Genomic DNA, 14,708 nt, shown 5'->3' with positions numbered 1-14,708 from the left:
AAAGTTTGTTTTTGTTTAACCATATCTTTATGTATGGACTAATACAAATGTGTAAGTTTATCCTTTGGTTCTATTCAGCTTGCTGCAGAACAGGAACCCAGAAACTTCTTTATGTGAATGTAGTTCTCATTTCTAGTTTTGTATTCGAGATTTATTTATCTTGGAAATTCAGTTATAGCCTAAGGTGTTCAAATATTAAAAGTATTCATTTCTTTTCAGCTGAAATCACGCTTTAGTTATGAAAATACAGGCACCCTAAACCCAGTACTCTTGTAAATATGTTTTGGTTTAGTATGCCACAGACCACAATCCCTTGGTTAAAAGTTCTCATCAAGTCTGCTATTTCATGTTCATTGCTGCTATTTTGCTGAACTCATTTCAGAGAATTCTTTTTCTGATCCACTGGAAATATCAGCCTGCCTTTCCAATCTTACTGGTTTAAGTGGAGAACATTGTCATTTGAAGTGGTTAAAGCAGATAGTGCACCTGACTGAAGTTTGGAAGATTTGAAGCAATGAAGTTTCAAGTTCAATGAAATTATTGACTGACTGGATTGAATGTCTTGTGTGTTAATATTAAGTATATTCTTGTTGCAGTCTTAATTTAGAGTTTCATTTCACTTGCACAGTTCTGCGCTTTGATTCCTGCCACCTTGTAGCTATTTACAGTATCCCACAGTAACTTGTGCATTCTCCTTTACTCATGCACTCTACAGGTCAACACAAATGACCTACTGTCATACTGGAATATTTCCTACCTAAGGGGGGTGGGGGGGGGGGTGATGAGAAGATTACACCCTAAGAGGAGATGGGCAGAATTCGCCAATTTTTCCTGATTGAGTCTGCTCAGCCATTACATCATGGCTGATTTATTATCATCCCTCTCAACCCTCTTCTCCTGCCTTCTCCCTCGAAACCTTTGATACCCTGATTAATCAAGAACCTATGAACCTCTGCTTTAAATATACCCAATGACTTGGCTTTCACAGTTGTCAGTGGCAATGAATTCCACACATTCACAGCCATCTAGCTAAAGAAATTACTCTCATCTCCATACTAAATCTGCCCTCTGGAAAATGTTGCCTTGAGTCAGTGGATTGGGCTATGTTTGGGAACTTATCTGAGGACCTGTATGACTACACCAGGGTCGTTACAGACTTAATTAAAATAGCTGTGCATGAGTGTGCTCCCACAAAGTCGTTCAAGGTTTTCCCCAGTCAGGCTCTAGATATACAATGAAATCCAGAATCTGCTGAGAGCCAGATCAGACGGATTCAAGTCTGGAGATCAGTAATGTTATGAGAGGTGCAGGTATGATCTCCGGAAAGCCATCTCTCAGGCAAAGAGGAGATTCCAGACTAGAATAAAATCAACGGGAGATGCTTATGAATGCCATAACCTCCTACAAAGTTAAATCTTATGACACAAGACAACCGCTTCACTTCCAGATAGCTCAATACCTTATATGCTGGCTTTGATCACCAGAACAGGGAGGAACCATCACGCACCCCCATGTCTCCTGATGATCCTTAGGTTTCGGTATCCTGATGATTGTGTGGTTTGCCTTCAAGGGAATGAATCCAAGGAAAGCATCTGGTCCAGACAGAGGACCTGGCTGAGTTCTGAAGACTTTTGCCGACCAAATGGCTGGTGTATTCAAGGATATCTTCAACTTCTCTAGTGGTGTGTGGTACCCACCTGCTTCAAGCAGGCTTTAATTGTACTGGTGCCCAAGAATAGCATGGTAACTTGTCTAAATGAGTATCACCCATTGGCACTTATATCCAGAATGAAGATGTGTTTTGAGAGGCTGTTGTTGAAGCTTATCAGCTGCTGTCTGAGTGGCTATTTGGATTCATTCCAATTTGCCTACAGAAGCAACAGATCTACAGCAGATGCTATCTCATTGGTTCTTCACACAACTCTGGAACGTCTAGACTCAAAGTTGCATACATCAGGATGCTCTTTATTGATTATAGCTCGGCATTTAACATCGTCGTCCCCTCAAAACTAATCAGTAAACTTCAAAATCTGGGCCTCACTACTGACTTGTGCAATTGGATCCTGGATTTCCTTACTTGTAGACCCCAGTCAGTTCAGATTGGCAAAAACATCTCCACAATCTTCATCAGCACAGGAGCACCACGGGGATGTGTACTTAACCCCCTTTTTTATATGCTTTACATCTAAGACTGTGTGGCTAAGTAGAGCTCCAACACCGTATACAAATTTACTGATGACACTACTGTAGTGGGCTGTATCACAGGTGGTGGTGAATCAGCATACAGGAGGGAGACTGAAAATTTGGCTGAGTGGTGTAAAAACAAAAACCTCTCACTTGGAACTGTTAGATGTCAGGAAAGGGAAACCAGCAGACCAAGCCAATAATCATCAGAGGTGGAGAGGGTCAGTAACTTTAAATTCCTGGGTGTCACTATCTCAGAGGACCTGTTCTGGACCATCATAAATATATAATTGCGAAGAAAGCACAATGGCACCACTTCTTCAGGAGTCACCTCTTTTACTCTTTACATATCCGAGAAAAACCTTTGCTATCCTTTCTGATATTATTGCTAGCTTAACTTCATATGGCACCACTTCTTCAGGACTTTAATACAGACAAGTGTGAGATATTGCACTTTGGAAGGACAAACCAAGGTAGAACATACAAGGTAAATGGTAGGACACTGAGTGCAGTAGAACAGAGGGATCTGAGAGTACAGATACATAATTGCCTAAAAGTGGCGTCACAAGTAGATAGGGTCGTAAAGAGAGCTTTTGGTACATTGGCTCTTATAAATCAAAGTATTGAGTATAAGAGTTGGAATGTAATGGTGAGGTTGTATAAGACATTGGTGAGACCGAATTTGGAGTATTGTGTGCAATTTTGGTCACCTAATTACAGGAAGGATATTAATAAGGTTGAAAGAGTGCAGAGAAGGTTTACAAGGATGTTGCCGGGACTTGAGAAACTGAGTTACAGAGAAAGGTTGAATAGGTTAGGACTTTATTCCCTGGAGCATAGGAGAATGAGGGCTGATTTGATAGAGGTGTATAAAATTATGATGGTTATAGAGTGAATGCAAGCAGGCTTTTTCCCACTGAGGCTAGGGGAGAAAAAAACCAGAGGTCATGGGTTAAGGGTGAAGGGGGAAAGTTCAAAGGGAATTTTGGGGGAAGGGGCTTCTTCATGCAGAGAGTGGTGGGAGTGTGGAATGAGCTGCCAGAAGTAGTGAATGTGGGATCACTTCTGACATTTAAGAAAACTTGGACAGGTACATGGATGAGAGGGGTTTGGAGGGATATGGCCCAGGTGCAGGTCAGTGGGACTAGGCAGAAAAACAGTTCGGAACAGCCAAGAAGGGCCAAAAGGCCTGTTTCTGTGCTGTAATGTTCTATGGTTCCGGGAGACCTCCAGCCTCCCTGATAACCACAGCTGCATCAGATGCACTGAGCTGCAGCTCTTCAGAGAACACTAAGGAACTGGAGCTGTTGCTTGATGACCATTGGCTCATATGGGGAAACTGAAGAGGTGATAGAAGCTACAGGGAGGTAGTTACCACTAAGTTGCAGGAGGAAGGTAACTGAGTAACTCAGGAGAAGGAAGGGAAATGGGCAGACAGTGCAGAGTTCTCTTTAATAATAAGTATACCATTTTCGATACAGTTGAGGTGGACAACCTACTGGGGAGAGCTGCAGCAACCAGGTCTCTGGCACTGTGGCTCAGAAGAGAAGAGAAATGAAGAGGAGTGTGGTAATAATAGGAAATTCTATAGTTAAAGGAATAGAAATGAGATTCTGTAGATGAGATAGACACACCCAAATAGGACATTGCCAGGATCAAGGATGTCTTGGATCAGATCCACAGCATTCTAAAGGGGGAGGGTGAACAGCCAAAGATATTGACACCAATGACATTGGTAGGAAAGGTGAGAACGTACTGAAGAGACATTTTTGGGAGCAAGGTGGCAGGACCTCCAGGAAAGTAATTTCAGGATTGCTGCCAGTGCGACACACCATGAGGGAAAGAATAGTATGACATTGTGGGCATCAGAGTCATTGCTGAAGAAAGATTATACCTGGGGACTTAATGTCGAAGGAGACACATTGTATTGAAAGGACAGGCAGTGGTGTTGGAATGGCGTTGGTTTAAAAAAATAAATCAAATAATTAGAAAGAGCTGACGTAGAATCGTGGGTAGTTAAAGGGTAAAGACACTGATGGGAGTTATATACAAGTGTCCCCCGTTTTTTGAACATTCGCTTTATGACAACTCACTGTTACGAAAGACCTACATTAATTACCTGTTTTTTCTAACAGAAGGTGTTTTCATTGTTATGAAAAAAGGCAGCGTGCGCGCCGAGCAACCAAACTCCTCCCCGGAACTGCATTCTAGCTGGCATTGCTTAAACACGTGCCTGTGAGCATCTGTGCTTTATGTCAATTTATTTTGTGCATCCGTTAGCAAGGTGAGTTCTAAGGTATTGGAAAAGCCTAAAAGAGAGCGTAAGGGTGTTACACTTAGTGTAAAACTAGACATAATTAAGCGTTTCGATCGTGGTGAACAAAGTAAGGATATAGTAAGTTTGGCTAAGGGTTTGTGGAAGTTGACGAGGATTTGGCATCCCATGACCAAGAACTGAGAGATGAAAAGCTGATGAAGAGGAAAGGATAACAATTGAAGCTGAATGCAGTAGCGAACAGCCCAAAAGTGAAGTCGTCCAGGAACTGAACGTGAAGCAATTGTGTGAGATTTTCGCTGCGATTGACAACGCTGCAATGATTGCAGAAAAATATGACTTTAATTTTGAAAGGGTATGTAGGTTTAGGGCATATTTGCAGGATGGTTTGAGTGCTTACAAAGAACTGTATGACAGAAAAATGCGCGAGGCTAAGCAGTCAAGCATACTGTCGTTTTTCAAGCCTTCCACATCAGCCACAGCAGACGACAAAACTCGACCTTCGACATCGAGGCAGGCAAACATAGAAGGTGACCTGTCTGCTCTGATGGAAACAGACGACGATGAGATGACACCCCAATCTCCTCTACCTCCCAGCACCTCAACCTCCAACGACTCAGACTAACACACCACAGTCAGTGTGCTCGCTCTCTTCTCGATTCCTGTAAGTGAAACTACACTGGATGTACATTATTTCTAATTTATATAGGCTGTGTATTTTTATGTGTTATTTGGTAGCTTAAAGGTTACTGGAAAGAGTGCTTTTGCCGGGAGCACTTGCGCCGTGTGTTTTTGCCACGAGTACTGACAAGAGCGCTTGCGTGAGATTTTCACTGCGCTGGACAGTGCTGCAATAATTGCAGAAAAGTATTCCTACTTTATATAGGCTGTGTACTTATCAGATCATTCCTTTTACTATATGTTACTGTTATTTTAGGTTTTATGTGTTATTTGGCATGATTTGGTAGGTTATTTTTTGGGTCTGCGAACGCTCAAAAATTTTTCCCATATAAATAAATGGTAATTGCTTCTTCACTTTACGACATTCCATCTTATGAACCATTTCATAGGAACGCTCTACCTTTGAATAGCAGGGGGAAACCTGTACAGACCTCCGAACAGTAACAGATGTGGGCTACAAATTACAATAGGAGAGAGAAAATGCATGTCAAAAGGGCAATGTTACAATAGTCATGGGGGGGATTTCAATATGCAGGTAGATTGGGAAAATTAGGTTGCTGCTGCATCCCGAGAGGGGAATTTGTAGAATGTCTGTGAGATGGATTTTTAGAGCAGCTCATGGTGGAGTTAACGAGGAGATCAGCTATTCTAGATCGGATATTTTGCAATGAACCAGAATTGATAAGAGAACTTAAAGGAACACTTGGGGAAAAGAGATCATAATATGATAGAATTCACCCTACAAGTTAGAAAGAGAAGCTAAAGTCAAATATATCAATATTACAATGGAGAAAGGGGAATTATGGGGGCATGAGAGAGGAACTGATCAAAATTGATTGGAAGGGGACACTAGCAGGGATGACAGAAGAACAGCAATGGCTGAAGTTTCTGGGAGAAATTCGGAAGGCACAGGATAGATACATGCTGAAGACGTGCTCTAAAGGCAGGATGACGTAACTATGGCTGACAAGAGATCAAAGCCAACATAACAGCCAAAGAGAGAGCATATAATAGAGCAAAAGTTAGTGGAAAGTTTTAAAAAAGCAACAGAAGGCAACTAAAAAATTCATAAAGAAGGAAAAGATGGAATACAAAGGTAAGCTATCCAGTAGTATCAAAGAGGATGCCAAAAATTAAAAAGTGTGAAAGAGGCGAGAGTAGATACTGGACCACTGGAAAAATTATGCTGGTGAGTAGTAATGGGGGACAAGGAAACGGTGGGCGAACTGAATATTTTGCATCAATCTTCACTGTGGAAGATTCTAGCAGTATGCTAGAAGCCTGAGAGTGTCGGGTCAGAAGTGAGTGAAGTTGCCATTACTAGGGAGAAGGTACTTGGAAACTGAAAGGTCTGAAGGTAGACAAGTCACCAGAACCAGATGGTCTACACCCCAGGGCTCTCAAAGAGATGGTTGAAGAGATTGTGAAGGCATTAGTAATGATCTTTCCAGAATCAATAGATTCTGAAATGGTTCAGAAGGACAGGAAAATTGCAAATGTCACTCCATTCTTCAAGGAAGCAAGACAGAAGAAAGGAAATTATAGGCCAGTTAGTCTGGCCTCAGTGGTTGGGAAGATATTGGAGTTGATTGTTAAGGATGTGGTTTCAGGATACTTGGAGGCACATGATAAAATAGGCTGAAGTCAGCATGGTTTCCTTAAGAGAAAATCTTGCCTGATAAATCTGTTGGAATTCTTTCAAGAATAAAAAGGATAGACAAAGGAGAATCAGTGGATGCTGTGTACTTGGATTTTCAGAAGGCCTTTGACTAGGTGCCACACATGAGGCTGCTTAACAAGCCCATGGTATTACAGAAAACATACTTGGCTGGTTGAGTCAGTGGTGAGGAAGCCAAGTGCAATGTTAGCATTCATTTTGAGAGGACTAGAATATAAAAGGAAGGATGTAATAATGAGGCTTTATAAGGCACCAGTGAGGCCTCACTTGGGAGTATTGTGAATAATTCTAGGCCTCTTATCTAAGAAAAGATATGCTGACATTGGAGAGGGTTCAAAGGAGTTTCATGAAAATGATTCTGGGATTGAAAGACTTACTGTATGAGGAGCGTTTGAAGGCTCTGGACCTGTATGCACTGGAATACAGAAGAATGAGGAGGGAATCTCTCAGAAACCTATCGAACATAGAGAGGCCTTGATAGAGTGGATGTGGAGAGGATTGTTTCCTATGGTGGGGAATCTAAGACCAGAAGAGACAGCCTCAGAATAGAGGGCCGTCCTTTTAGAATGGAGACGAGGAGTAATTTCTATAGCCAGAGAGTGGTGAATCTGTTGAGTTCATGTCACAGATGGCCATGGAGGGCAAGCCTTTATGTATATTTAAGGCAGAGGTTGATAGATTCTTGGTTAGTTAGGGCATGAAAGGTTATGGGGGAAAAGGCAGATTGGATCTGAGAGGGAAAGGGATCAGCTATGATGAAAATGCAGAGCAGACTAGATGGGCCAAATGGCCTACTTCTGCTTCTAAAGCCATCTTGTAGGCATTCTAGAAATTTTCTCTCGGGATCCAGCACCAAATTTTTCCCAATCTACCTGCAGGCGTACCCACATACTGTCTACTGTTTGGGGGCCTGTATATAACTCCCATCAGTGTCTTTTTACCTTTGCAGCTTCCAAACTCTAACCATAAGGTTTTTACATCTTCTGTTTCTATGTCACCTTTTTCTAAGGCTTGGATTTCATTTTTACAAACACAGCCACACCATCCCTTTTGTCCTTTTGATACGATGCGTATCCTTGCATGTTAATTGTTGAACTGGAGGGCAGAAATTTACTTCTAATACTGTTTGAATTTATCCATTTCAATGTTGATTCAGTTTACCACTGTTCATAACCCAAATACAATTCTCTGAGCTAATGGCTCCTTATACTCTCAAATTTCCCATTACAGTTGAAATACAATATTTACAAAAAACAATATAACATAGTTTTACAAAGTGGAACTCTTTACTTCTGGATAGAGTCATGTTGGTTCAACAAAATGACTAGTAGCCACAAGGAAAATGGCTTTAGAATCAGAATCACTTCCACATAAATAAATGGAGTTATAGTCCAGAGATTTCCATTTGAGAAAAGCTTTCAGTCTAATTCATTCCTTTCAAAATCATCTCAGCAGTTTGTAAATAATGCTAGATCTACTTACATAATACAAAATAAGGACTTTTATGGAAATGAAGTTCCAATATTTTACATCAATATTTGTTCACTAATACAAGCCAAGATCAAGTCTGATTCTGTTTTAAATAGCAATGCAAATGTATATTGCCATAGGATAACTGGATATAAATGTGGAAGGGTATAGAGTGGAGGTTCAGATTTGTAAACTGGTCTCTAGATTTCTGAAACATTTGGATTGAAAATAGAAAATACTGTGGTATTTTCCACTTCAATCCCAACTTTATTATGTTTGCAACAGGGATTCCCTGTCTCCCTGAGCATGATGAAGACAGGGTAGTGTGTGAAGATTAAGTAAATGAAGACAAATATCACAGTTGCATTGTACATGTCTACTTTGCCAATAAAATTAACCATTGAACAGATGTCTACAGATTACCAGACTTATAACTGAGACAACTGTTCTGATTACAATGCAATGTCTGCTCTTCTAAAAGGACAGTATGCATAGTTATCGACACCTAGGCACAGAGGGTGGGAGACTGCAGATCAAGTCAGCTCACACACTGTGAGGCATGTGAAGTATGAATAAATTTCATTATCAAATACAGTATGTCACATGAGATAAAGACTTCCTTTTTGGAAAGGCACTTCTGAAAAACTCTCCAGTGGCTGGCTTTATAATTTGGTTCATCTTCTCTTGTACCTAAAACAAAAAGGATGTATTATGTGAGTAACAAGAATTGAATGATGTAAAAACAGCTGATGAACAGGCCTTTGAAGAAATGGGTGTGGGGGGGCAGTAAATGTATTACTTTATAAGTAATTGACAGGAGGGTTAGCAGGGAGATGAGATTGGGCTAGGAGTGTGGAACACTGTGAAATGGTCAATGCATTAAAAAAATGGAAGTGTATATGAAGGGTTGGTGACTGAAAGTTGTGGATCTAATACTGGAAGGTAGGTTTATCTTTGGGTAGCTTTTTATATAAATAGGGCCATGATGGACTGAATGAACTATGTTGGAAATGCTCTAATATTCCAATCAATGAAGAGAAGCTGATAGGAAAAGCTATGTTACAGTCAAAATTAATCCATCTTGATTCAAGTAATTCCCTTCAAAATGAAATGTATTCCTTCCAGCTGTCCTATTCCATTAAGTACTGAAGATTATACCATAACATTCTCATTGAAGTCCCATTTCAGGTGCTGTGCCCAAGCACTACAGTTCTCCTTGGAACCATAGCTCAACATCAGTAAGAGAAGAAAAACAGAATATTGTAAAAACATTCAATAAAGCACTTCATCCAAAACTGAGTTATATCATTAGAAACATTACTACCTCCACACTATCCAGATGGTTTCCACTGAATTTTGGCTCTAGCCTTCTGGAATTATGGGGAGGACAAAAGAAATGACAAATTTCTCTCTGCAAAGCCTGTTTCATACCAAATGATGTGCCAGATCTTTACAGAGATGACCCAGTTTTGATATGTGATCACAGTTGAAACATGGTTCTCTACTCCTCCTCCTGCTGAGTGCGTCTATATTAAAACAACAGCAGGATTAGAGTCCGCTGTGATGTCCTGGAAGAACTGAATAAACATCCAAGATGTCTAAGTTAACAGTAGAAAGCTATTTGTATTTGTGGGACTTGCACAACTGACACAACAACTACAAATTAAACATCCTCTTAAATTCAAGCCAGAACACATCAAAATGGAGAAAACATTTACATTTCATCATTTCAAAGGTTACTGAAAGGTCAATGAGTCCTGGGGAGTGGTGAATTGAGGCGATGTTCAGTCTAAATCACCAATCAAAAGTGACATTTTTTTTGGAATGGAACAATACATTCAATTCCAATTAGTTGGAAAACCACATTAGTTTAGAAATGCTTACCTCGATTTTGATTTAAATGTGCCCCCTTTCTTACGCTGTGATATTCCAAGTCTCTTTCTGTCTTCAAATGATGGCCTTCAAAGAAACCACGGTGCAATGAATTCAGAAACCGAAATAAAATAATACCTTAGAAATCAAAACTATACAAAAGTGTCTCACAAGGTGAATTCTGAAGAACCATAGTGGTTGCATAGGGCAGCATTTCTACATCTGCAATAACATTTTCATGAATGTTTGTGAATACTCTAGTCATGTGAATGCCTGGCACTATTTTTTATATTTGTGGTCATGAAACTGCAAGGAGAAAAAGACACTGAGAGGCCTCCGAACAGTTGCCAGAATGTGGGATATAAATTTCAAAGGGAGGTAAAAAATGCATGTAAAAAGGGCAATGTTCCGTTTACAGGTAGATTGGGAAAATCAGATTGTCTAGATCCCAAGAGATGGAATTTGTAGAATGCCTATCAAATCACTTTTCAGAGCAGCTTGTGGTTCAGCCCAATAGGGAAAAGGCAGTTTTGGATCCAGTATTGTGTAATGAAGCAGATTTGATTAGGGAGCTTAAGGTAAAGGAACCCTTAGGAGAAAGTGAACATAATATAATAGAATTCACCCAGAAGTTTGAGAGGGAGAAGTCAGAAGTATCAGTATTACAGTGGAGCAAAGGGAGAGGCATGAGAGAGGGGTTGGCAAAAGATGACTGGAAGGGGACACTAACAGGGAGGATTGGTAGAACAACAATGGCTGCAATTTCTGGGAGCAATTTGGATAACACAGAATATATATATCCCAAAGATGGAAACAGTATTCTAAAGGGAGGATGAGGTAACCGTAACTGACAAGGCAAGTCAGAGACAGCATAAAAGGAAAAGAGAGGGCATATAATACAGGAAAAATTAGTGGGAAGTTAAAGGTCTGGGAAGCTTTTAAAAACCAGTTTAGAAAAGATGAGATATGAAGAAAAGCTAGCCAATAACATCAAAAGTTTATTTCAGATATATAAAGAGTACAAGAGGGGCAAAAGTGGATATTGAACAACTGGAAAATGATGGTCCAGTCAGACGCTGGAGAAGTAATAATGAGGGATAAAGAAATGGCAGAAGAAATTAGTAAGTATTTTCCATCTGTCTTCACTGTGGAAGACACCAGCAGTACACCAGAAATTCAAGGTGTCAGTGGGCAAATGTAAGTGTAGCTGCTATTACTAAGGAGAAGGTGCTTGGGAAGCTGATGTTACCTGAACCAGATGGACTACATCCCAGGGTTCTGAAAGAGGTAGCTGAAGAGACTGTGAAGGCATTAGTAGTGATCTTTATAGAATCACTAGATTCTTGAATGGTTTTGGAGGATTGTAAAAGCACAGATGTGACTTCACTCATTAAGAAGGGAGGGAGTAAAAAAATAGAAATCATAGGTCAGTTAGCCTGACTTCAGTGGTTGGGCAGATGTTGGAGTCCATTATTAAGGATGAGTTTTTGGGGTAATTCATGGCATGTGACAAATCTTTTGGGATTTATTGAGGAAATAACAAGCAAAACAGACAAAGGAGAGTCAGTGGATGTTGTTTTCTTGGATTTTCAGAAGACCTTTGAACAGGAAGCTACTTAACAACGAAACAGCCCATGGTATTACAGGACATATATTAGCATTGGCAGAAGATTGGCTAACTGGCAGGAAACAAACACTGGGAATAAAGGTTGGCTAGTTGGCTTCCAGTGACCAGTAATGTTCTATAGGGGTCGGTATTGGGACTGCTTATTTTCACATTATATGCCAATGATTTGGATGACAGAATTAATGGCTTGAGGAAGCAGGGAGTCTGCAGAAGGACTTAGACAAACGGAGAATGGGCAAAGAAGTGGCAGATGGAATATAGTGCAGGAAAGCGTATGACCACGCACTTTGGTTGAAGGAATAAAGGCATAGGCTATTTTCTAAACAGGAAGAAATTTCAAAAATCAGAGGTGCAAAGGGAGTTGGGAATCCTTGTGCAGCATTCATAAAGATTAATTTGCAGGTTGAGTCAGTGATGAGGAAGGCAAATACAATGTCAGCATTCATACACATACAATGCCTTGGGGTTTTCCTGAATCCTTACCAAGGCCTTCTTCTGTCCCCTTCTAGATTTCCTAAATCCCTTATCAAGTTCCTTCCTGGTTACTTTATAACCCTCAAGAACTCTGGCTGATCCTTGCTTAGAGTCTTAGGAAAATAAAGCAGAGAAACAGGCCCGTCTAGCCTGTGCCAAACTATCTAAACTGCCTACTCTCACTGACCTGCACCAGACCATCCATGTACCTATTCAAATGTCTCTTAAGCATTGAAATCGAACTCATTCTACACTGGCAACTTGTTCCACACTCTCACAACCCTCTGGTATGAAGAAGTTTCCCCTCATGTTCCCCTTAAACTTTTCACCTTTCACCCCTAACCCATAACCTCTAGTTATAGTCCCATTCAACCACAGTGGAAAAAGCCTGCTTGCGTTCACCCTATCTATACCCCTCATAAATTTGTATATCTCTATAACCCATCTCCGGCCAATCTGCTACATTCCTAAGAATAAGTACTAGCCTATTCAATTTTTCCTTATAACTCAGGTCCTCCAGTCCCAGCAACATCCTTGTAAATTTTCTCTGTATTCTCTCAACCTTATTTGTATCTTTCCTGTAGGTAGGTGACCAAAAATGCACACAATACTCCAAAATAAGGCCTCACCAATGTCTTATACAATTTCAACATAACATCCCATCTCCTGTGCTCAATACTTTGATTTATGAAGGCCAATGTGCCAAAAACTTTCTTTACGACCCTACCTGTTCCATCACTTTCAATGAATTATGGACCTGTATTCCCAGATGCCTTTGTTCTACTGCACTCCTCAATGTCCTACCGTCCACTGTGGAAGACCTACCCGGGTTGGTCCTACCGAAGTATAATACCCAACACTTATCTGCATTAAAATCCACCTGCCATTCTTCAGCCTTTTCCCCCCCTAGTTGGTCCAGATCTCACCGCAAGCTGATAGTCTTCCTCACTGTTCACTCCACCCCCAATCTTGGAGTCATCCGCAAATTTGCTGAGCTGGTTAACCAATTATCAGCCACATCATTGATATAGATGACAAACAACAAAGGACCCAGCACCAATCTCTGTGGCACACCATTAGTCACAGGTCTCCAATCACAGGCAGCCATCTACTACCACTCTCTGGCTTCTCCCACAAAGCCAATGTCTAATCCATTTCACTACCTCATCTTGAATGCCAAACAACTGAACCTTCTTGACCAATCTTCCAAGCGGGACCATGTCAAGTGCCTTGCTGAAGTCCAGTAAGACAACATCCACTGCCTTGCCTCCATCAACTTTCCTGATAACTTCTTTGAAAAACTCTGTGTTTGGTTAGACACAACCTACCACACACAAAGCCACGCTGACTATCAATCCATACCTATCCAAATACTCATATATTCAGTCCTTTAGAATACCTTCTAATAACCTTCCCACAACTGATGTCAGGCTGACCAGTCTATAATTTACTGGTTTATTTTCAGAGCTTTTCTTAAATAGCAGAACAACATCCTCTGGTAGCTCACCTGTCACTAAGGATGATTTAAATATCTGTGCTAGGGCCTCTGCAATTTCTGTACTTGTCACTCACAGGATCCAAAGGAACACCTTGTCAGACCCTGGGTATTTATCCACCCTAATTTGCCTCAAGACGGCAAACACCACCTCCTCTGTAATCTGTATAGGGTCCATGACCTCGCTGCTGCATTGCCTCACTTCTACAGACTCTGTCCATCTCCCGAGTAAATACAGACACAAAAGTTCCATTTAAGATCCCCCCATCTCTTCTGGCTCACATATGATTACCACTCTGATCTTCCAGAGAGTCAATTCTGTCCCTTGCAATCCTTTTGCTCTTAATAGAAGCCCTTAGAATTTGCCTTCACCTTGTCTGCTAGGGCAACTTCATTCCTTCTTTTAGCCCTTCCAATTTCTTTCTTAAGTGTTCTCTTGCACTTCTTATACTCCATAAGTAACCCATTTGTTCCTACCTAGACCTTTTTTCTCCCTAACAAGGGCCTCAATATCTGTTGAAAACCAAGGTTCTCTAAAGCTTTTATCACCTTTTATTCTGACAGACACATAGCTTTGCTCTCTCAAAATTTCATTTTTGAAGGTCTCCCACTTACGAAGTACACCAGGAAACAGCCTGTTCCAATCCATACTTGCTAGATCCTTTCTGATAACATCAAAATTGGCCTTTCCCAATTTAGAACCTCAACCCGAGGACGAGACATCTTTTTCCATATTTACTTTGAAACTATTGGCATTGTGATCACTAGATGCAAACTGTTCCCCACCACAAACTTCTGTCACCTGCCCTGTCTCATTCCCTAATAGCAGATCAAGCATAGCACACACTCTTGTTGGGAAATTTATGTACTAATTAAGGAAACTTTCCTGAACTTTTGACAAACTCTATCCCATCTCATCCTTTTATAGTGGAAATACCTTCATATTTCCATT

At 40.7% G+C, this 14,708-nt stretch overlaps 1 protein-coding gene across 1 annotated transcript in view; it reads right to left on the bottom strand.

The window, feature by feature from the left end:
* Positions 1 to 8,085: 8,085 nt before the first annotated feature.
* ddx27 (DEAD (Asp-Glu-Ala-Asp) box polypeptide 27) overlaps positions 8,086 to 14,708 on the bottom strand; it is a 49,556-nt gene continuing 42,933 nt past the window's right edge. Inside the window, exons 20-21 of the mRNA XM_073061476.1 lie at positions 10,173 to 10,247; positions 8,086 to 8,978 (exon numbers count right to left, since the gene is read on the bottom strand). Of these exons, the coding sequence (XP_072917577.1) occupies positions 8,963 to 8,978; positions 10,173 to 10,247 (91 nt within the window). The 3' untranslated portion in view covers positions 8,086 to 8,962. The remainder of the gene's footprint in view (positions 8,979 to 10,172; positions 10,248 to 14,708) is intronic.

Source organism: Hemitrygon akajei, chromosome 11, assembly GCF_048418815.1.
Source record: "Hemitrygon akajei chromosome 11, sHemAka1.3, whole genome shotgun sequence".
Taxonomy (NCBI): domain Eukaryota; kingdom Metazoa; phylum Chordata; class Chondrichthyes; order Myliobatiformes; family Dasyatidae; genus Hemitrygon; species Hemitrygon akajei.
Note: the sequence above shows the minus strand (reverse complement) of the source record. Positions and strands in the feature narration are given on the sequence as shown.